General features: G+C 41.6%; 1 protein-coding gene across 1 annotated transcript; it reads right to left on the bottom strand.

Moving 5' to 3' along the window:
• Positions 1-732: 732 nt before the first annotated feature.
• LOC142150127 (small ribosomal subunit protein mS23-like) lies at positions 733-24,513 on the bottom strand. The gene is made up of 5 exons (XM_075205353.1): positions 24,439-24,513; positions 19,110-19,286; positions 18,316-18,390; positions 3,908-4,023; positions 733-1,014 (listed from the first exon to the last, which is right to left on the bottom strand). The coding sequence occupies exons 1-4, from the start codon at positions 24,480-24,482 to the stop codon at positions 4,005-4,007; spliced, it is 315 nt and encodes a 104-aa protein (XP_075061454.1). The 5' UTR covers positions 24,483-24,513; the 3' UTR covers positions 733-1,014; positions 3,908-4,004.
• Positions 24,514-25,410: the final 897 nt, after the last annotated feature.

Raw genomic sequence — 25,410 nt, 5'->3', positions numbered from 1 at the left:
GTAATAGACAGTTCTGGTGTCTCTTCAGTCTCATGGATTATTCTAGTCATATATTAGGAAATCTGAATAATGTTTTAGAATAGAAAAGTTTAATTCAATGAAAGGGGTGGTTTTACAGAAGTTGGACCTTGACGTCATGTTTACACTTTTGCACTATGCACATCTGCAGAATTTGCTACCCCCTGCACTCTTCTAGTTTGCAGGGCATCTCCTGACAACAGAGTGTAGGTAGACCACCTATGAGCAAAGGCCAGGTATTATGATAATCTTTAACTGAAATAGCTATTACCAGTGTAACAGTGCCACCTTGTGGAAAATTTCAGAAAGCTTACGCCACTGGAAATGCTCTGACAAATGTATATCTCAGACAAGTACCCTTGCTATATTCAACATACAGAAGCTGAATAAACATTTCTTGAATAATTTAAGTTATTCTGCCAATATGTTATGCAGATTAGAATATTGACATTACTGGAGGGTTTTAGAAGTACACGTCTGCCCAGAAGGCAAATGATGGAAAAGGTTTTATGTAGCATGTATGTATATATGTATGTATATTTGTATGTATGTATGTATGTATGTATGTATGTATGTATGACAGTTGAGCTGAGAAGAAAGCTAAAAAGACATGATAACTGGTGTGAGGCCCTGGCTTGCTTCTGCTGTCATAAATACTGGAAGCAGCAGCACTTATCAATGTCAAACACAAAACCAAACCATTATGCAGACGAAAGTTGTTGAAATTTTTTTTTCAAATAAAATATGCACAGTTGTTTATTGCCAGGTGAATTTAGAAATGGAAATGAGCCAGTAAACAGTCACAGAGGCATTTTACTTTCCAATGTTTATCAGCACATTAAAGTAGTGTCCTTAGGCTCTGCAGTGGTCGTAATCATAACATATATGTTGTACTGCTATAAGGTGGTAGGTTGCCCATCAGAAGGTTTTATTTTCTTCAATCGTAGATTTCACTTTTGACTCAGACTGGCTTTCTGACATCTGCCAATTTTGTACCTTGAATAGAAAAAGAACAGTTTTTTTACAATTTTATTACAATTCTGTTTGCTGATAAGAAGGACACGACTTAAAAGGGTGGCCCATCCAGAGCTTATAATAAACCATGTAGTACATGTGGGGGAGGGAGAATACACAGTATAATGAAAGGACTTCTCTGCTGCTCACCACTTTGTTCAAACTATGGTGCCTCTGTGCACTAGAAATGCTTGTGTTCTACACATTGCATTGTGATGTGAAGAAACTAGACTGAACTACAGATAGTCATCCTTACACATGATACAAGGCTCGGTGTGACAAAAGCTGGTTTGTGATTCACAATGTCTACGCATAAAGCTTATCTCTCTTTTTATATACGTACCTATAACACTTTTAACTTATAGGTGCAGGCAATAATATAACATTGTATGTTTGAATGTTCCAAATAAAAGTTTACAAAGACAATATGTTAAGACCTCGCATTCCAAGGCAGGACACGATAACACCTAGTATTTGATTGAGGAATTCATATTTTGCGATGCATTGTGTTATTTGAGAGACAAACTTTTAGTATTTGGGGATCTGTGAATCTGTTTTTAGAACTTTTACTATAAGGCTACTGCCATATCTACCATTATGTGAAATGATCACATCTTGCATGCTTAAAGAGTTTCATACTGCCATCTATCATCTTCTCTTATGGGTATAAGACCGGTCAAAACAGAATGTATTTGAAATCTTTCCAGTGGACTGGATACAAGTGCCCTGGTACCCTTCAAATATTGTGACATGTCTTCAACATTTGGTTTGCATTGCTGTGATATTGGTTTTTTATCTGGGATTTTCAGCACTGGTTTTAGACACTTGTATCTGCTTGATAACTCTAATTACAGGTTAAGTAAAACAAACTGTCTCTTACTGCTTATTAAACTTCTGTGTCTTTTGATATTTCATCCATTGCCCATTGTAACAAGGAGCCCATATTCCACTAGTCAGCCATGCAAGTACCTCAGTCAGCAGATCCGAATGTGTCAATGGGGAGTACCATAATGCTGTTAAAGATTTTTGTGATAAAGTCCAACAGCATTATAATAACAGCTGCATGACATGTTTCACAAAAATAAGTATTACTACAGTGTTTACTGCTCCTTTAACCAAATGTGTTTTCATTTGTGACATCTATACCACTTTACTGAAAAAAAAGCAGCAGATGGCATCTGTGCTGGCAAATTTACTAACTCCAGAATATGTGGATGACCATACATACATAGGGCTCACAAGTAAACTGCTATTTGTGTCCAATATTAAGAATAATTTGCCATAGCTCAGGCATTAGGTGGAGAAGTCTTGTCAGACTAGGGTGTCTAGAAGGCCGCAAAGGAAATTATATGGGTCAACTTCCTAGCCATTAACTTTTAAGCCAAATGACTCTCACAGGTCCCCTATATCATTACACAAAATTACAATGAGCCTTACCTAGAGTTTGTTATGGCTCGTATCTCAATATATAAAACAATAAATATAAAATGTAAACAAGAAAAAGACTAAACAAAGCTCTTTTTCACAACACACTAAAACGACTGAGCAAAAGTGATGAGGTCAAAGTTTTTTTAAGTGAAGAATTTTTGTAAATGCTTTTCACAATCCCACAAATCCAAAAGTCACATTTACTAGATAAAATATAATACAAACACAAATACAAAATATAAATACAAATTAAATGCATGTTTTTCCCCTGAAAATTAAATGGGAATCTTTCTGCTAAAGTACAAATGGAAATATGAATGAAGTAATGCAAATAGACGTCCATAACTTAATGTATATAGTATAGCAGTCACACTAATGCCTTAAATAATATGATTTAGAGCAGTAAAAGGCACCTGGCATAGTTCAGTGGCCGCATGCAGTGTCCCTCTACGTTAAAAAGGGACACACGTTACCCTTAATCTCAGTAATAAGTAAAAACAATATATTTAATCAAATAAAGAGACACCTATTTGTTTTAAGATGTCAGTAGACATTTTAAATAAGTCTTACAAGCTATAACAAACAAATCTGACAGTAAAGCAGAAAGAAGATGGGGCCGCAAGTGAAGGCTCAGGGGGCCACATCCGGTCTCAGGGCCGCCTGTTGCTCATCACTGTGTTAGAGGGTCAATCCACAAGATAATCAATCAGAAGGGGCTAGCTAGTGCTGCCAACAGTCATCACACAAGAACTACGCCTCCTGACCGGTGTAACTGTGTCTCGGTCTACCTAGGTTGCAATTACATGAACACTCCCTTCCTTTACTCATTGTATGGAGTAATAAGATAAACTTATTTTGTGGAATTGTGTCTTTTGTGCAAAAAAAGAAGAAGATAAAAAAAAAAAAGGACATACATCTACCTCTGCATGAGCCCCCTTATGTGTAAGAATGATGCCCAAAATCAGGTATATCAAAATCTTTAAAACAAGTGCTGCAGGTGAAGAAAATATCACAAACCTCTTGCACTGAAATGGTTAACATGTTGGGAAACAGCAATGCTGACCACTGGGCCAACCATGCTGCTGGGATCTATGGTTTCAACTTGGTATGTTGGCAGTGAAGTCAACACTGCCTATTTAAGTGCTCGGATTGCAGACCTGATGGTATAAGATATGTGTAGCTGAGCCATAAAGACATTACAGACCTGGGGGTAAATGTATCAATATGCGGGTTCTTTAACACCCGCGTGTTCAGCCTCTTTCGCGATTAAATTTCAAGCGGCGCTGCATTGTAAAGGGAAGTTTACCCTTTACAATGCAGCGCCGCTTGAAATTTAATCGCGGAAGAGGCTGAACGCGCGGGTGTTGAAGAACCCGCATATTGATACATTTACCCCCTGGTGTTCATCATAGGTGTTCTCAATATAAAAAAAAAAAAAACCACTAACCCGCATGGTTGCTGATCTCCTTAAACTGATGCCTTTCGCAAGTAAAGCTTTTGAAGTCTCATCAAATAACTTATCTTCGCTTATGTCTCCTGGTTTTTTAAGTTCTATAAATGTATCTACAAAGTTGAAATGAACAAAGGGACATATTAAAATATGGTAACTGCAGATTATGAATCACCTTAACAAAAATGTGTATTTGTTTACAGGGTTAAAGCTTGTACAATACCCACAATCCCATTATCTCTAGTGTAGCCATTGTAAGAACACCTTTGATGGACAGCGTTCTTTGGCATGCAATGTGCAGCCAACAAGTGTCTTTACAGTTGGTAATAGTCATATGCAGGAAACATAGAACAGTATACTTGGAATGGACACGGTGTACATAGGACAGTGGCTCTTAAAACTTTTTGTCTCTACTGACTGGTTGAGACCTTAAATAGCAGACAATTATTGGCAGTCAATAAAGTGGAATACATAAATAAATAATTATTATTATGGCTAGATGATTTGACAACTAAAAATAAAATTTCTGACAAATTAAATTATTAATATTTTGGTAAAGTAGTTAGACAGTATGTAAACATCCACAAATAAAACAATACAGTATGTGAATTCCATCAAACCTACTACACACAAATAGGAATTGCATAACCAAACACATCTATCTTTCATCAGTTATTTGATTGGGGATACAGATCAAAATAAAAAGAAAAAAAAATCTTATAACTCAATTGTTTGAATAGGGAAAAATAACAAGCCGTCAATTCCAAAACAAACTTCCTAAATCTTTTTGGATCAACATTACTCTATATATAGACAAAGTGGATGTGGCAGCATGTTTACTGTCCCAACTGTAAGGAATACCTCAATAGCTCCTACAGTCTCCGAGAGATTGGACTGGGACAAGGATAATCAGATGAAAAATATGGAAATGAAGCTGGACAAAACAACTTTTCCCCCTGTGCCAACCGAAGTAGGTATCTCTGTGTCCATAATTTTTTGGCCCTGTGGACAGCCGTTCCTAACTCGGTGTACACAACACACTTCACAGAGGCTAGAAAGACATTTGCACAAGCGGAATACCCATATTACTTTTTGAATCATTAAATAATATTTTTTTACCATAGATTTTATTTATTTTTGCCTATACCTTACACTTTGATTATATTTAAAATATTATGCACTCTGGGGATTAGCATAAGGAAAACCTAGTAGAATATATTTACAGGCTAATTGTATAATTAACAATTGGGAATTTTTTATGAAATATTTCTGATCTTATTTGTGTGTACACACACACAAACATACACACGGGCCTCTAAGAATGGCATTAGGTACAGCAGTGAACCTAATTCAAAGATACACAGATGGAGGACATATGTGTGTCAGTATAAAAGTATAGAGCGATTTAACTTACATATTTTGAAGTGGTTTAGAAGTAAGCTGACAGGGTGTGTCTGCAATGAGAGTAATCGAGCAGAACACCTGCAGGTGGAAGCGTCACTTGTCCATCAAGCTGGGGCTGTTTTTTTCATTGTTCAGTGTGTCCTATACCGAATAAATTTGCTGGTGTCTAGGGAACCGGTCTCTGTTAATTTAGCATATATGTATAACTTTATTTTATGAGCAAAGTACAAAGTAAGAAGTTGTTCATGTGGGCATCTACAGAAGGGTGTCTGTGCCCCAAATTATTTTTATATATATATGATGTCGAAGTCAGCAAATTGGATAAAGTCATTTCAATTAAAATCGAGCAAACTTGGTTGTCTTTGTCTGAAAAGATGCGTACGGTACGCTAAGGCGTAAAAGGGCACGCTACGGCGTGAAAGGGCGTACGCCCTTTTACATACAATCACAAACACGCACACTTGTAAAATAGTACACATTAATGGTAGTTGCAACACATAGTCATTTATGTTGAAATATAGTAGTATTTATGTTTTATATTATAAGTTATAGGCACATTAGTGAAATATATGGAACAGGTTGAAGGAATTATATCATGTGTGGTATCATAATAAACCTCTTATCATATTCTACTGTTCAGTTCACTCTGCGAAGGAATCGCAGAGTGCATACACAAGTTATGAATGATAGGGAATTATGAACTACTTAAGACTAAGGAATCTTGGCGGGAAGAGCAGAGCATACCCCCTGGAGAGATGACCCCCTCCTTTGGATTCTTTAAAATGAACTAGCCAATGATAGATAACCCCTTGGACCTTCCTGAAACCTGGACCAATAGAAGCAAGCTATACCATCTTCATTGTTTTACTGTATTCCTGTGTGCATATAAGCAGCAGCTTCTCATCTAGTGTTCAGACATCTTGTCCCCAGACTTCAGGATTGAATGACTGTACACTGGATCCAGAGCGCCTGCGATAAGTAATGGCTGTACTTATTATTATTTCGCTTGAATATATTTTGCTACTTTAAGAGAATAAATCTTTGTGCGTTGGAAACACAAATCGAGATTCGACAATCGTTATTGGTTAGCGACAATACGCACTTAACAATTTGGGGGCTCGTGAGCTTTGGAGGTTTCGTTGCCGATGATATGCAAGACCAACGGATTTCGGTTCCTCAACAAAGGGTGGAGACGCGTCATAAACGGGTAAGAACGCAATGTGTTCAAAACCTGAATTTTACTCTGTGTTGTGAAACCGAATGTCCGTTTTGCATTGTCTAGGGCACGCTAACTAGAACCTAGGGACAAAAGAGAAAACTGTTTCTTTTTACTGTCATTGTGTGTTTTAACTGTATTGCATTGCTTAGCGTATGTGTATTTCCTGCTGTGCGGACGCGGACTTCCGGTAGATTTGCCACGTGGTTAAACAATCGTTTTGATAGTTATTATATGTGCATAGTATAATTACTTGTGAAAACCTCTGGGACATTATTACTATTGTTGGGAATTCTTTTATTTTCTGCGCAGAAAAGGTGTATGTCGTGTGATTTGTTGATTTTAAATACACTAAGGTTTTATCTATTGTAAAATAGAGTGTCAGTTGCTGTTTGACGAGGCAGGTGCCCAACTGGTGTACGGTATACAAGGCAGGTATACCGGGGGGCGGAAACTAAGCTAGTTTTCGCGACGTACACCCAAGGGTAATCGCATCGCTTACTGATAACCTTTAAGCGTTGCGATTGCACCGCACGGCAAGGAAAGCCGCGATTGTGACTTGGGAGTAACGGGGAGGAATTACGTTGGTAAGGCTGGTAATTGACTTTACCGGATGCTACCAGTTGTAATAAACTCAACAGATTTTGTTGGAGAGTCAGGGGTGATCAGGGAGCTGATAACCCTTTAGTCCGCATTGATATATCTGTATTAGGGGTCCTTGTTTAATACGAGAGGAAGTGAGTGGACACGGCTTGTAGCAAATACGTCCACAGGCCCGTAAAATATCTCTAGCGGTAGTGTTGAAAATTAGTTATTTCTGGAACCCTATTATGTGGCAGGATATTGTTATATTTCTGGGACCCTATTGTTCAATATGGGTGCTAAGAAAACGCTAGAGAAGGCCAGTGTACTGCCTAAGGAAGGGCCTATTGGTTCAGCGAGATTTCTCATGTGTAAGAAATATGGTGCATACGCAACTGCGTATTGCGACACGTGGGTCAAGATGACCAAAGATTGTGATAGGCCTTTCCCAACAATAGGGAGTTTTAATGCAGAGGTACTAAATACTGTAAAAGATAAAGTATGGTTGATTAAGTCAACGAAAAAGAGAAATAGACATAATGATTGTTTAAAATTGTGGCAAATGGAAGGTAACACGTGGCAGAGCAGCGAATGCACCGCGGAAGTAGGCGTGGCGAAAAGCGCGCACACGGCGGAAGTAGCCATTGAGAAGCGTGGCGAACTCAGCGCAAGCGCGCCCCCGCCACCTTCTGTGGCGGGAGGGGTAAGTACAGCCGTTATTAAAACTGAAAAAAGAAAAATTGCTAAGTTATATCCTGTTTTAAGTCAGTTCAAAACAAATGTATCAGAAGATGAAGATGAACCCACTGTGATTTCAGCCATTGCTCATGCTGTTAATATGCTAGAGGTTCAGCGTAAGTATGGGAAAGGAGCAATGGCTGAGATAGGTGAGAGCAGTGTGATCACTAGGAGTGATAGCGTTTTAAGTATTGATACAGCAGATCCGGTAGTGACTTCTGGAACCAGTGAACCAGTGGGTGCGTACCCAGTCCGCACAATATCAGTTCCCAATGGGAAACCGGATAAGGATGGTGTAGTTCCTTTAAGAAATGTTACAATGCATTGTCCTTGGACTAGATCAGAGTTACATTCCATTATGACCGAATTCCCAGACCCTAGAAAGGAGTTGGCTAAGTGTCAGAAATTTGTGAAAGACTTAGGAAATGTACACGAACCAACCAATAAGGATTAGCGTGTAGTGTTAAGGGCGTGTCTTCCTCCCAATACTGACATACAAATTTTTTTTAAAGATTGTTTGTTGGACGAAGATGACACCTTGACTGATGAAATTAACCAAGAGAATATAGAACAAATTGTCAAACATTTAGCCATCTATTTTCCAGTAGTGGTAAATTGGAGTAAGATTTTCACCATAAAACAAAAAGATAATGAAACTGCAGCGGACTATTTTGGTAGAGCTCTTGCATCAATGACACAGTTTACTGGGGTATCAGATATAAGGGATAACCCACATCATAGGGAAGTAGCGGTAACAGTACTGATGGATGGTTTAAAGGAAAATCTAAAAACAAGAGTATAAACCTCAACCCCTGGTTGGAGAGGCAACACGGTAGATTCTCTTAGAGAAATTGCTGTGGAACATGACAAAAAGGAAAAGGGAAGAAAAGAGTGACAAGTTGATGACGGTGAGTAAACAAGCATTAGAGGGAATGCATACACGACCCCCAGCATATAACCCACATAACCGGAAATGCAGAATGTTGAGATGTTATAATTGCAAAGAAGAAGGGCATATTAGAAAAGATTGTAGAAAGGGAAGGTATAATCCTAATGAAGGGTCACATAGATATCCTCCAAGGAGGGATTCACATAGACTAGAAGACTCACACCTGCCCGCACACGTTACAGCAGCAAATGCTGCGCGGGAAAGCAATTGTCAGCGCTAGGGGTCAGGTCATACCTGTAGTCTACAGCCAGTGAGGTTAACTGAGAGTCAGAGAGAAGAACCAACAATGATAGTTAACATAGTTGGTAGAAAACAAACTTTTCTTGTAGATACAGGGGCGGCCAGATCTGTGATAACCTCTCCTTTTAATCTACAGGTGACCAGTAAAACTATTCCAGCTACGGGGGCAACGGGAAGAGTGTCACATTATCCTCTAACTAAACCCGCTGAAGTTACTATCGGGCCCCTGCATACTAAGCATTCGTTTCTCTTGGCTGCAGCGGCTCCTACTAACTTGCTAGGGAGAGACTTGTTGTGTAAAATGGAATGTGTCATATACTGTACTTTAGATGGTGTGTTCCTAGATATACCCGAGAAGGTCACTCATGAGGTACAGGACATAATGGACACCCCTCAAAGGTTAATGTTACACTCTACTGTTATAGAACACAGTCCATCTCAAGTAAAGGGGATGTTGCTGGAAATACCAGGTTCACTATGGACCAGAGATGGACAGGACACTGGACTGATGGCAAACGTAGCCCCTGTCATGGTCAATCTAAAAAGTGGTAGGATAGCTCCAGAAATCCCACAGTATCCATTAAAACCGGAGGTGGAACTTGGGGTATATCCTGTTATTGAAAGGCTGTTACAACAAGGGATTTTAATTCGTACAGCCAGTACAGCAAATAGTCCCATTTTCCCTGTGAAGAAGAGTGGGGGGAGGGGCTATAGATTAGTCCAGGACTTAAGGGGAATTAATAAAGTTGTTGAGAGCCAATTCCCCGTAGTGCCGAATCCAGCTGTCATCCTCATGCAGATTCCACCGTCTGCCAGTCATTTTACTGTCATTGATCTATGTTCTGCTTTCTTCTCAGTCCCTCTTCACCCTGACTGCCAATACCTTTTTGCATTCTCCTACCGGGGAGTGCAATACACATGGACCAGACTGCCTCAGGGGTTCATTGACAGCCCCAGTATTTTCTCCCAAGCCTTACATGACTGTTTGCAATCCTTTCAACCCCACAATGGGTCTGTTCTAAGTCAATATGTGGATGATTTGTTGCTATGCTCTGATTCTTTTATGTCATGTTTACATGATACTAAATTGTTGTTGCTCCATCTCTCACAAACAGGGCACAAGGTGGCAAAGAACAAATTACAGCCATGTCAGACTAAGGTCAAATACTTAGGACACTGCCTCACTAAGGGGCTAAGACACCTGACAACCGACAGAATTGAGGCTATACAACACATGACTCTGCCGCAGAGCCAGAAGCAGATTCGTACCTTCCTGGGGATGTGTGGATACTGTAGATCCTGGATCCCAGGTTTTTCTATTCTGGCATTACCATTGCAGGAGCTAGTCTCTTCGTCAAAACCAGAACGTGTTGTACACACAGTGTCACTCACCGGACCGTGAGTGCCTCTTCACTGGTGCGTGGCTCTCCAGTATTCCTGCCAGCACCTATCCTGAACCGTGGCCGCCCGCCATCCTGATGGTCTGCGCATGCGCAGTTCCTAAGAACTCTTCTGACCTTTTCTTTTAGTTAATTGGTTGATCAGGCAACGCTCCCTATTTAAAGCACCTGTGTTCATTACCTCGTTGCCTGATCTTGGAGTCTCATTCACTGTGAGTCTCTAAAGGTGTTCCTGTGTACTTCTCTGTGTCTTCAGCTTCCTGCTGATTCCTGCTCAACTCATTGCCGGTTTCCAGACCGCTTCAAGTCTCCTGTGTTCTACTATGTCTTCAGTTCCCTGCTGATTCCTGTCGGTTTCCAGACCGCTTCAAGTCTCCTGTGTTCTACTATGTCTTCAGCTTCCTGCTGATTCCTGCTCAACTCATTTCCGGTTTCCAGACCGCTTCTACCTCCAGTGTTCTACTCGTGTTCGCTATCTCCAGTGATTCCTGCATTGCTCATCGTTGTTCTACCCGTGTCAAGTTCTCTGTCTGTGTGCTGACCTGGACCCTGATTACCGTTACCACTCACCTGTGGTTTCTTTACTCGTGCTGGCGTGCAGCCGCTCAGCTGTTCCTGTATCCTCTCGTGGACAGCCTGCTCAACTGAACCGCGGTATGCCTACTTTCTATTGATTGTATTCGTTTACTGCATATCCGCTTGGACTGTTCTCCACTCACCCACGGAATCCTCTATCTCCCTGAGACTGTGTTATTACTCCACATATCTGCTGGGAAGTTTACCTCTTTGTTCAGTCGTGAGATACATATGCTAATTGACCTTCTGCTAATTGCCTGGATTCCAGTGGTGAATTCGTCTCTGTCAAGCAGCGCCTGCCACACCAACATAGACTTGTGCATATTGTTTGGGATCAAGTTCCTCGTGCTCTCAGTATCTACATTCTATGTTTCCACTCATCGACACCTGTACCTATCCCCACCTATAGCAGTGGTACAACTTGCTGTACGCAGACCACTGACTCCCAGTTACCTACCTGCACCAGTAACAAGTCCTCTCACTACAAGCAGTGGTACAACTTGCTGTACGCAGACCACTGACTTCTCTGCTACCTACCTGCACCTGGACAAGTCCTCTCACCATAAGCAGTGGTACAACTTGCTATACGCAGACCACTGACTTCCCCGCTACCTACCTGCACCTGGACAAGTCCTCTCACCATAAGCAGTGGTACAACTTGCTGTATGCAGACCACTGACTTCCCTGTTACCTTCCTGCACTTCTTCACGTCCATCAAGATCCTCGTGTTCATATCTACCTAATCATTAACCAGATTGCTGCTAGTCATTGACTTTTCTATTTGCATCCTCTCACCATCTGCTGAGTCATATGTTCCGCTAGTCACCCTGCTACCAGAGGACCACTGTGTAACCCACACTACTCTGGTAAGATCATCATCTGGTGATAACCTGGGCAAAGACTTCTAGTGCCCGTGACACACAGAAGAGTCAGAGCAAGCATTCTTTAATCTTAAAGATAGTCTGACTAGAGCACCTGCATTGGGAATACCTGATTTTGAAAAGCCTTTTGAGCTATACTGTACGGAAGCTGATGGTTGTGCAGCAGGTGTCCTCGCAGAGAAACATGGTGACGCTAGCAGACCGGTAGCATACTACAGTGCACAATTGGACAATGTGGCAAGATCACTCCCAACATGTCTCAGAAGTGTAGCAGCAACTGCTCTTCTGGTAAGTAAGAGCGAGGACATAGTATTAGGACATAATTCAACTGTATATACACCCCATGCTGTATCAGCTCTGTTAAATTCAGCCCAAACCAGACATGTTTCTTCAGCTAGATTCACAAAGTGGGAACTAGCCCTGATGGCACCCTCAAACATCACCATCAAACAATATAGCACCTTAAATCCAGCTACATACCTTCCATATGTGTCTCTAGAGACACAAAGGGTGGGAGGTGTGGAGACCCTGGTCGATGATGAGTTAGGCAAGAGTACTGACACGCATGACTGTATGGAACACCTGAATCAGACCTTTACTGCAAGGCCCGACATACGTGACACCCCCTTTGAAAATGTAGATTTTACATTTTATACAGACGGGAGTTGTCATAGACAGACAGAGACGGTTGAGCTATGTACTGGTTATGCTGTTGTAGACGGTCAGGATGTGGTAGAAGCTGAACACCTTGACCCACCTCACTCAGCCCAGGTCGCGGAACTAGTAGCACTAAGGAGAGTGTGTGAATTGGCAGAGGGTAAATCAGCCAATATATATACTGACTCTAGGTACGCCTTCGGGGTAGTGCATGATTTTGGGGCCCTTTGGCATCTTAGAAACTTTACGACAGCAGCAGGTATGCCAGTGGCACACTCACAACACATAAAAGGACTTCTGACAGCGATACAGTTACCCAGAACAGTAGCCATCATAAAGTGCAAAGCCCATACCTTTGAAGAAGACCCAGTGTAATTGGGTAACAACAGGGCAGACGAAGCTGCTAAATGGGCAGCAGGGCAACCTATGACTGTATCGACCGAGACTATGATGGTTTTTCAGACATTAGACATGCAGAAATTAATTGAAATGCAAGATTTGTGTTCTCTGCAGGAAAAGGCGGTCTGGAAGGCAAAGGGATATGGTCAAGATCCTCAGGACTCTGGAGGGATGGACAAGGTAAGCCTGCAGCTCCCCGAACATACTATCCAAGCCTGGCTGAAGCAGCACATGGTCTGACTCACCTAGGTAAAGAAGGAATGTGCAAACTGGTGAGAGCATACTGGTGTGCTCCTGGAGTTTCCTCTCAGGCTGGTAAGAAAACAATGTCATGTCTTACTTGTTTGAGGAAAAATGTCGGGAAAACTATTCCAACTGAGCCATCCCACATCCCTCCTACAGACGGACCTTTTCAGGTAATACAAATTGACTATATCCAACTACCACCGTGCAGGAATCTAAAGTATGTGTTAGTGTGTATCGATGTGTTTTCCGGTTGGGTAGAAGCATATCCAGCAGCCACTAATACTGCTGTGTTCACTGCAAAGAAAATTGTACAAGATTTTGTATGTAGGTTCGGTATCCCTACAATCATTGAAAGTGATAGGGGTACCCACTTTACTGGTGATATCTTCCAAAATATGTGTAAACTCATGGGAATTGGTAGCAGACTTCACACCCCTTACCGAGCACAAGTCAGTGGTAAGGTGGAGAGAGTAAATGGTACTATAAAGAACAAGCTTGGTAAGGTAATGAAACTGGGTTGGCATGGCCTGAGGCGTTGCCATTGGTCCTCCATAGCATTCGGACCACTCCTAGACCTCCTCTTAATCTGTCCCCCTTTGAGATACTGTTCGGACGACAGCCTCATTTGATCGTGAGTCCACAAGACGACTTGAAGTGTAATAATGAAGTGACTGTACAATATCTTATAAGAATGAGTAGACAGCTAAAGCAACAACAACAAAAACTAAAAATGCTGTCACCTGGTATGCCAGAAACGAACGGTCATGATGTTGAACCTGGAGACTATGTTATGATCCGCTATTTCTTACGTTCAGGTTGTTTAACAGACCGTTGGGAAGGCTCGTACCAAGTGCTGCTGACCAGTACTACATCACTGAAAGTTGCAGAGAGAGACACTTGGGTCCATTCCACCCACTGCAGGAGAGTCCGTAATCCGGAGAAAGTGCAAGATAAAACTCAGACCGACGACATAGATCTGTCACTTGCGAGTCTGTTCCGGGAGACCTAAAGCCTGCAGTCGAGACACCTGAACCAGAGACGTTGCCTCAGAGCTATCTTTCCAGCGATTGAGTGGCGATTTTTGTTTTTCTTTTGTTCCAGGATCTTCCTTGTTTTTATTTTTTTCAGGACATTCTATTTTTGTGAAGGAGGATGGAGGACAGAGAAGGGTTCTGGTAGTGATGCGGATGAGATGGAGGCAGAGGAAAAGTTATTAGGATACACAGAGCAGTCCATTATCAAGCTTTGTCCGGGGGTTATGAAAAGGTCTGCTAGCTCAAGAACTCGGAGGCAGTGTGAGGGGGTATTGTATCTGCAAGTTCTGCGACTCCCTCGTTGAAGAGAGATGCATCCAGCGATGTCAGTCCACCAGTAATCTAAAGGTGGGCGGGCATCCTTTGGAGGATTATCACTCCCTGGTGGGTAAGGTGCTAAACCAAACCGAGTGCTGGGTGTGCTCTCATGTGCCACAGGGGCAGCATAATATAGGACTAGTGCCATTCCCCCTAAACATTTCCGAAGTACTCGAATTGAGGGGTGGGAGGCCCATAGACGGGAGGTACAATAACACTAGGTCCCCTAGTCTGGAGCTTCGACAATACTCTGTAGGCAGATCTTTGCTGTGCCTAAATATATCTCATACAAAGCGCCTGGAGAATTGGGAGGCTGACCTATCAGATCAGACAATGGCTCGCCACGCTCATGTTGGAGGGAGACTTACAAGATCACCCATAAGCAGGAAGGTTGATGGAAGTCACAAATTAGGGCGTATAACCAAACATAAGAAAGTAGCCATTGGAAAAGTCTCTATAGATAATTGTAAGAATGTCATCCATGCCGACACGTGTCTGGAGCAAATGGAGACACTAGGCATGGGTAGTTTTATCAAAACTCTGCGTGATATAATTAATGGACATACTGTTCCTTATGTTCTCCCTGATGATGTGTATTTTGTTTGTGGAAGAAAAGCCTATTCCTGGGTGACTCCGAGTTCCAAGGGCTTGTGTTTCTTAGCTAAACTGGTTCCTGAAATCATGACTATTACTCATGAAGAAATGGTTGGTATTCACAAGACTACATCACCACAATACATACACACACAGTATGAACACTGGGGCAAGAGAAATATGATTCCTGGTGAGGAACCCATAGCTACAAAATTGATTAGTGAAACTGCTGGGTTTCAAGTTATGGTTGCTCTAAATCTCACCAGGACCGCTCGGGGAACATTAAACTTTAAATATATCCAAGACCTAGCTAAATTAATAGATAATATCACCGAGATATATGATGACACTTTCAGGTATACTGGAAGGGAGCTACAAGCGTACAAGAAGGAGTTGGTGCAACATAGACTGGTACTAAATTATCTCACCTCTATTACTGGTGGGTACTGTGTAACACTGGCCACCCAGTTCGGTGTCAAATGTTGCACGTACATCACCAATAATATGGATGACCCTAAAGAGGTTATAGACCGGAAGATGGATGAAATTTTGCAACTGAAATGGGAATTTTGAAAGAACCATAATTCTTCGTTATATGAGGTCGGGGAAAAGGTGGCAGGTTGGTTCTCATGGTTGAAATGGTTCTCTGGTCTGGGGGAGTGGGTACAGGGAATGGTTGCTAGTGTAGGTAAGCTCCTTCTCCTTATACTGGGTGTCATCTTAGCAATTGGTTTATTTGTTTATTTGTCAAATGTGTTCCTACTGTGTTAAAGTGTGGAAAATGGTCTCATAGGAGTAACACTGAGAAAGAGACTGAAAGGGTGGTACCAGATACCGAGATCATGGTCTGTGAAGAAGTATTGTATAATCCTGAACTTGAAACGGTGATTGGGTGATAGTTTATTGCACTATCAATGGGTGGAGCTGTCAAAGTCAGCAAATTGGATAAAGTCATTTCAATTAAAATCGAGCAAACTTGGTTGTCTTTGTCTGAAAGGATGCGTACGGTACGCTAAGGCGTAAAAAGGGCACGCTGCGGCGTGAAACGGCGTACGCAGCTGCAACACGTGGCACAACAGTATTTAGTCTTTTACATACAATCGCACAAACACGCACACTTGTAAAATAGTACACATTAATGGCAGTTGCAACACATAGTCATTTATGTCGAAATATAGTAGTATTTATGTTTTATATTATAAGTTATAGGCACATTAGTGAAATATATGGAACAGGTTGAAGGAATCATATCATGTGTGGTATCATAATAAACCTCTTATCATATTCTACTGTTCAGTTCACTCTGCGAAGGAATCGCAGAGTGCATACACAAGTTATGAATGATAGGGAATTATGAACTACTTAAGACTAAGGAATCTTGGCGGGAAGAGCAGAGCATACCCCCTGGAGAGATGACCCCCTCCTTTGGATTCTTTAGAATGAACTAGCCAATGATTGACAACCCCTTGGACCTTCCTGAAACCTGGACCAATAGAAGCAAGCTATACCATCTTCATTGTTTTACTGTATTCCTGTGTGCATATAAGCAGCAGCTTCTCATCTAGTGTTCAGACATCTTGTCCCCAGACTTCAGGATTGAATGACTGTACACTGGATCCAGAGCGCCTGCGATAAGTAACGGCTGTACTTATTATTATTTCGCTTGAATATATTTTGCTACTTTAAGAGAATAAATCTTTGTGCGTTGGAAACACAAATCGAGATTCGACAATCGTTATTGGTTAGCGACAATACGCACTTAACAATTAATTATAGATACACATATACATACAGTATATAAAGTATATTTCGGGGGTATTTTGTACCTGATTCAAACTTGTAATTTATACTTCTATAATTTGTTATTAGCTTTAATTTGCATTTGTGTGATTTGTACACTGCAGAATATATGGCGCCTTTCAAACAAATAGTGATATTTGTTTACATCTTTATTTATTGCAGTATGTTATTGAAGATATTGAAAATTACACTATTATTATTTCCCTTTTTTTATATAGTACCATCATATTATGCACACTCACTAGAAATTACAGTCCAAGATCTCTACCACACAAACTAGGGTCCATTTTGTCAGAGTACAATTAACCTGTGGGACGAAACTGGATCACCCGAAAGACAGAGAAATAGAGGAAGTGACCTTAGAACCTGTGCTGCACGCACTCAGAGGAACAATAGGAATCCCACAGATGTCAGCTTCCCACCCCATGACAATACATAGGTAGACTGGCAAAAAGCATTTCAGGAACTACTGCCAAACCACAGGTTGCAGGCTGAGAACTACTGCAATGGAACGGCATATTATAATCAGTGATATTGAAAAATTTGGGGCACTTACTGGTATTAAGAGTCAATAGAAAGCTTATGTATGTCAATTGGATTTGTCCAGAGTGTAATATTGTGCTTGTACTCAATTGTAACTAGTGCCCAAGGCTAAGTACTAAACTTTTAACAGCTTTCTCAGATATATATATATATATATATATATATATATATATATATATATATATATACACACATACACACACACACACACACACAAGCACAAACAAATAACTGAATATTCTTGTGAATATTCTGGACTTGTAATACACTTTGACTGTCACTTTTTGATGATAAAACAAACTGGTTGGTTAGTTGGCAGCTATCAAATTGACCCTAGTCTTTCTCTCTCTCTTTCTCTGTCTGTCTGTGTGTGTATTAGGGAATTTAGACTGTAAGCTCCAATGGGGCAGGGACTGATGTGAATGAGTTCTCTGTACAGCGCTGCGGAATTAGTGGCCTCATATAAATAAATGGTGATGATGATTATGATGATAAGCTTTTTTTTACCTTTGTTAATTTTTATTGAGTGACGGAGTAGTGTGGGTATAAAAATGAAGCATAAACCATTTAATTGACAGAAGAAACGTTGCATAGCGGGTTTCTATAACTTTCTTCTCTAACAGCTTGGTATAATAAACTTTTACTGTTTCGGAGATACCATATAGACAAGAAGGCTTGGCATGGAGGTGATTCTCCTTCAATGGTGAAATTGCTTTCACCAGTCTCATTTATATTAGATAACAAAACTTCAACACACTAATTTTTGTATTATTATCTCGAAATGGCTAATATTTTTTTTTTTTGCTTTGAAAAAAATGGTTATTTTACCTTTGGCAAACAGATCTGTAATTTTTTCGGTACAAATGAAATATTCCTGCACTACAGTAAGTTTCATAAAATTTACTGAGAAGAAAAAAAGAAAAAGAGAAAGCATCAAAACAAATGTAATGTCATGTTGGTTTAAAAAAAATGCGCACAAAAATCTACAAGAAAATATCCTCCCAAAGTTTTGTTTAAATGTCCTCTTAGGTGAAGAATTTGTGCACCTTTGATACCAGGTATTGCTCTTTATTTTCATTTATGCTGAGAATACAGCCTTAATTCAATGGTATAAAATTGTCTGTTTTTTAATTTCTTAGATAAGACATAAATAGATTTATTATATGTCAGTGTTTCCCAAACACAGTCCTCAGGCCCCTCTAACGGTGCAGGTTTTCCACATCTCCTTGTTGGAGCACAGGTGTATTCATTATTAAGAGACATATTATAACAGATCCACAGGTGGTACTAATTACTTCAAGTGTGACCTGGAAAACCTGCATTGTTGTCCGAGGACTGGATTCGGGAAACACTGGTATATATTAATTTAAGCAAGTTAAGTTTTAGAAAGAGCAGCAAGATATGACAAACATCAAAACTAGATTACACTAATGCAGGGGTGCAACGAAGTCATAGTTTTTGCTGCCCCTCCAAGGCCCAGAAAAACAAAAGAAAACAAATTCAAGACTTTCTTTTTCTTGCAGCCCACGCAAGACTTTGATTATTTGGCTCAATTGGGGTTTTGAGTTTGACATGGCTGCACTAATGTAAGCATGAACAAAGCAAAAAGCTAATAAACTCACGCTCGGATGATTTCCTCACTGTACAGAATTGCAGGCACATTGTCAGGAAGCTTCTTCTGACGTTTTATAGGCTTTTCAATGGCAGGCTCTCTTTTTGGAGAAAAGGCAGCGTACACATCATACCAGACATGCTTCGCTTTTTGGCTTATTATCCCATCGCGCATCAGATCTCGAGTTCTGTTAAAGGAAATGCATAACTTAGCAGAATGACCAGCATTTACAAATATTAAAATAGGTAAGTGATGCCAGAGATGAAAGCAGATACACATGTGCACAAATAGGTATGTCACAATGTTTAAGTTATGTCACTCACCGGACCGTGAGTGCCTCTACGCTGGTGCGTGGCTCCCCAGCCTTCCTGCCGGCACCTATCTTGAACCGCGGCCATCCGCCATCCTGATGGACTGCGCATGCGCAGCACCCAAAAACTCTTGCGACTGTTGCTTTTAATCTAATTGGTTGATCAGGCAACTCTCCTTATTTAAGGCACCTGTGCTCATTACATCATTGCCTGATCTTGAGTCTCATTCCCTGTGAGTCTCTGAAGGTGTCTCCTGTGTTCTACTAGTGTCTTCAGTTTCCTGCTGATTCCTGTTCTACTCATCGCTGGTCTCCATACCCGCTACTGTCTCCTGTGTACTACCCGCTACTGTCTCCCCCCACAGTATGCTTCCTTTGCGGATGTGTTCGATAAGGTTCAATCAGAACGCCTTCCTCCTCATCGGGCATGGGATTGTCCGATTGATTTACAACCTGGCAAGAATCCTCCTAGGGGCCATGTGTATCCACTTTCATTACCTGAGACTCAAGCTATATCTGAGTATATTAAAGAGAACCTCCAGCGAGGATTTATCCGACTTTCTACCTCCCCCGCTGGAGCGGGGTTCTTTTTCGTAAAGCAGAAAGATGGATCATTATGCCCCTGTATAGATTTTCGTGTACTCAATGCCATTACCATCAAAAATCGGTATCCTATTCCGTTAATTACCGAGCTCTTCGATTGCATTAAGGGAGCCCGGATCTTTACCAAGTTGGATCTTCGAGGTGCCTATAATTTAATCCGGATCAAGTCCGGAGACGAATGAAAGACAGCTTTTAACACCAGGGATGGTCATTATGAATATCTAGTTATACCCTTCGGGTTGTGTAACGCCCCCGCTATCTTCCAGGGTTTCGTGAATGAGATCTTCTGGGACTTGCTGTATGTCTGTGTCGTCATCTATCTGGACGACATATTAATTTTTTCCCAGGATCTGCCCACTCATCATCAACATGTGGCAGAGGTCCTTTCTAGACTCCGAAGAAATTCTTTATTTTGCAAATTAGAGAAATGTTCATTCGAATTATCCCAGATTCCATTCCTGGGATATATTGTGTCCGGAGTCGGTCTTAAGATGGATCCAGAAAAGGTGAACGCTGTATTACGTTGGCCCCAACCAACTACTCTCCGAGCAATCCAACGTTTTTTAGGTTTTGCGAATTATTACAGACGCTTCATTCAAGGTTTTTCGTCCATTGCCTCTCATATAGTGGCCCTGACCCGCAAGGGGGCTAACACTAAGCTATGGTCTTCCGAGGCTCTTCAAGCTTTCCAGTCTCTCAAAGAGTCTTTCTCTTCCGCTCCTGTTCTTCGACAGCCTGATGTGTTGCTTCCCTTCTTCCTAGAGGTAGACGCCTCTAATGTTGGCTTAGGGGCCATATTATCCCAAAGATCGGAGCAACAAAAATTCCATCCTTGTGCCTTCTATTCCCGAGGTCTTCTACCCGCGGAGAGGAATTATACCATCGGGGACAAGGAGTTGTTGGCCATAAAAGCAGCATTAGAGGAGTGGAGATATCTACTGGAGGGAGCTCGTCATCCTGTAACCATTTTTACGGATCACAAAAACCTGTCATATCTACAATCAGCTCAATGTTTGAATCCTCGTCAAGCAAGATGGTCTCTTTTCTTTTCCTGTTTTGAACTTACTATAACCTTCAATCCGGCTTCCAAAAATAAAAAAGCAGACGCACTGTCTCGGGCATTCGTGACGTCCTCAGACGTTGAAGATGGTCCTAACCATTCTATATTAGACCCCAAGTGTGTGTCTCTGGCCACTTCGTCCACCAAGGTGCTACCATTTGGGAGAACCCTCGTGCCTCCATCTCTTAGGAGGAAAATTTTGTCTTGGTTTCATTCTTCACGTTTTTCTGGACATTCGGGTGAATGCAAGACCTTAGAAATCCTTTCTCGAAGCTACTGGTGGCCCTCTATGAGGAAAGACGTCAAAGACTTTGTGGCCACTTGTGAGCTGTGTTCCCAGTTTAAAACTCCTCGCAGAACACCAGCGGGATTACTGCAACCACTACCCATTCCGTCCAAACCTTGGACCCATATTAGTAAGGACTTTGTCACCGATCTTCCTCCAAGTAAAAAGTGTAATACCATTTGGGTAGTGGTGGATAGATTTTCGAAAATGGCACATTTCGTTCCTTTGACCGGTTTACCTTCTTCATCTACTCTGGCTGATCATTTCATCAAAGAGATTTTCCGAATTCATGGATGTCCTTCTGAGATTGTTTCGGATAGGGGAGTGCAATTCGTTTCCAGATTCTGGCGAGCCCTTTGTAAAACCTTGGGTATTCGATTATCACTCTCATCTTCCTACCATCCTCAATCAAACGGACAGACCGAGAGAGTCAATCAAGATCTTGAAACTTTCATTAGGATGTTCTCCTCAGCCAACCAAGACAACTGGGTAGATTTACTCCCATGGGCTGAATTCGCCCATAACAAAATGTATCACGAGTCATCTTCAAGAAGTCCATTCTTTGTGGTTTACGGTCACCATCCGTCTTTCCCGGAATTTCCTGCCCTCCCTCCCACCCAAGTTCCTTCTGTGGAGACTGTTTGTCAGACCTTCAAATATATCTGGTCTCAGGTTAAAAACTGTTTAAAGAAGACATCTGCCAGATACAAGTCCTTTGCAGATAAAAAGAGGCGGGCTATTCCTCCACTTAAGATTGGAGATCGTGTATGGCTTTCTACCAAAAATACTCGCTTGAAGGTTCGCTCCTCGTTTCATTGGTCCATATAGGATCACTCAAGTGATAAATCCAGTCTGCTTCAAACTTCTACTACCTAAGAACCTTCGTATCTCCAACGCCTTTCATGTGTCATTACTCAAGCCTCTTATCATCAACCGTTTCTCTGTTCCTCCTTCAGCACCTCAGCCAGTTCAAGTTCATCAAGAGGAGGAGTTTGAGATCACTCATATATTAGACGCAAAAATTTCGCGAGGAGTTCTTCGTTTCCTTGTACATTGGAAGGGCTTTGGTCCAGAGGAGCGTTCGTGGATCCGGGCAGATGATCTCAACGCCCCAGCTCTTCTAAAAAAATTCTATTCCAAGAATCCGGGCAAACCCGGCTCCATGTGTTCTGTGCCCACCTTTAAAAGGGGGGGTACTGTTACTCACCGGACCGTGAGTGCCTCTACGCTGGTGCGTGGCTCCCTAGCCTTCCTGCCGGCACCTATCTTGAACCGTGGCCATCCGCCATCCTGATGGACTGCGCATGCGCAGCACCCAAGAACTCTTGTGACTGTTGCTTTTAATCTAATTGGTTGATCAGGCAACTCTCCCTATTTAAGGCACCTGTGCTCATTACCTCATTGCCTGATCTTGAGTATCATTCCCTGTGAGTCTCTGAAGGTGTCTCCTGTGTTCTACTAGTGTCTTCAGTTTCCTGCTGTTTCCTGTTCTACTCATCGCTGGTCTCCATACCCGCTACTGTCTCCTGTGTACTACTAGTGTCTTTAGTTCCTGTGGATTCCCTGTGCTACTCATCGCTGGTTTCCATACCTGCTACAGTCTCCTGTTTCCTGCCTGTGTCCTCAGCTGGACTCTGATTACCGGATCTACTCACCTGTGGTTCCTACACTCGTCTCTACTGTTCAGCGTCTCTGCAGTCCCTGTATCTTCCTGTGGACAGACTGTTCTACTGAATAGCGGTATGCCTATCTGTTATTGACTTTCTACGTTTACTCTGCATATCCGCTAGGACAAGTTTCCACTCTCAGCAGCGGTATCCATACCCGCTATAGACTGTTATTGTTATGCTGCATATCTGTTTGGAATTAACCGTACTACTCAGTCGTTATATGCATAATTGTGATTGACTATCCTTTATTGGCCTGCATATCTGTGCTGAGCAAGTCTCTACCAAGCAGCGCCACATACCGTTATAGACTTTGCTGGATACGCTGCATATCTATTGGGATCAAGTTCCTCTGTACTCTCAGTGTCTGCATCCTATTATCCTTTGTATGCCTCCACTCATCGACACCTGTACACATCCTCACCTATTAAGCAGTGGTACAACTTGCTGTACGCATACCACTGACTTCCCCACTACCTACCTGCACCTGGACAAGTCTTCTCACCATAAGCAGTGGTACAACTTGCTGTATGCAGACCACTGACTTCCCCGCTACCTACCTGTACCTGGACAAGTCTTCTCACCATAGCAGTGGTACAACTTGCTGTACGCAGACCACTGACTTCCCTACTACCTCCCGCATCTGCTCACGTCCATCCTGATCCCCGTGTTCAAATCTGCCTTTCCACTATATCAGCTAGTTGCTGACTCATTGACCAAGATTGCTGCAAGTCACTGACTTTCCTATTCTTTATTGGCATTCTCTCTCCATATGCTGTGATATATGTTCCGCTAGTCACCCTGCTACCAGAGGACCGTTGTGTTAACTTCACCACTCTGGTAAGCCCAGTCATCTGGTGAATTCCTGGGCAAGACTCCTAGTGCCCGTGACAAGTTAATCACAAGTTCCATTTTATTTCTCTGCATTTTAACTATTTATTTTTCTTAATACAGACAAAAGACACTACATCTACCCAATATGGCATGCACCCTGTACTTGATCATAATATAATATTGTATTACACTTTATACAGACACAGGACCAAACACCCACAGCATGACCTAACCAGTGCACATGATCAAAACAAAAATCTATTACTTTTAATACCAGTGTTTCCCAGATCCAGGGACCTCTAAAAGTACGTGTTTAACATATCTCTCTGCAGGTGTATTCATTACTGACTGACATATTGTAACAGATCCAAGGGGGTATAATTATTTCACTTGTGACTACACCTACTTAATATGATATGCCCAGTACATCAATACTGATCTTTTCATCAACACTGTTATGTTGCACAGAGTATTCCAATTTACAGAGAACTGCTTAGAGCAGATACAAGACAGTTCTGGTTATTTAGCAACTAATGACTGTCATATCAGTCCAGCAACAGATTGTTTACAAGTATGTACATGGTGAACACGGTACCCAGCTTCTCCAGCCTGCTACCAGCCATGCTGCTGCTATGAATTATCCTGGTCTGTCAAATACATAAATCGGTGATCGATGACCAGCACTAGAACAACATAACTATAACTGACGGCAGCCATCTTTAATCCTGTAAAGAACATGATAATAAAGCCAGAATCAACGTATATACCCAAATATAGTGTAATTTAAACAATAGTAATTATATGTTTAGAGACATTTACATCGTATGCAATATTATTTTTAAATAAATGAAACACTGGCATTGCATTTTGGAATATGGCACTTGTTATACAGCGCAACTTCCAGACACCAAGATGGACGAACTGTTCAAGGGAAGGCAGATTAAACAATTACCGATTAACTGGACCAAGGAGAATAGGGGTGTTTGCGACGCCCTTCAACAACGCGTCATGTGAATTAGTGGGCCAGGAATTGAGCGATGATCTTACATCTCTACCGTTTGAAGTAGTTCAATTGCACAGTATTACAATTTAACGCGTGGTGATTATGTTTGAAACATTTTTCTTTATATGAAGTTTAATTTTATGTTTATGACACCACATAGCTTGCCGAATAAAGTAAGACATACCAGTAGATAAATATTTAGAAAGTGTATTTAGTTTCTCTTCAATGCGATCAAATCATTCTGATGATTTGATCTCCGGGAATATGGCCGCAACTGAGGACAACAATTAGTTGTGGAATAGATACCTTTTGGTGACAGCATTATCAAGCTTTAGTTCTAGCCAATGGCAGAATGAGAGGCAGGAAGTGCTCTGTTTGAAGTGCGGTTTAGGCGCAAGATTGATACCGTGGACAAGAGTGCAAAATGAGCAAGAAAAAAGGCAGTCGTAAGCGCCAGGTAAAGCGGGGCCGTGTTCCACATAAATGCTTTACACTACCTTGTCTCAATTTTAAAACAATCATGTGTGACTTGGACCCATTGGCAGCAC

The sequence above is a fragment of the Mixophyes fleayi genome, chromosome 4 (assembly GCF_038048845.1).
Source record: "Mixophyes fleayi isolate aMixFle1 chromosome 4, aMixFle1.hap1, whole genome shotgun sequence".
NCBI lineage: Eukaryota > Metazoa > Chordata > Amphibia > Anura > Limnodynastidae > Mixophyes > Mixophyes fleayi.
This window is presented reverse-complemented; position numbering and strand designations above follow the sequence as displayed.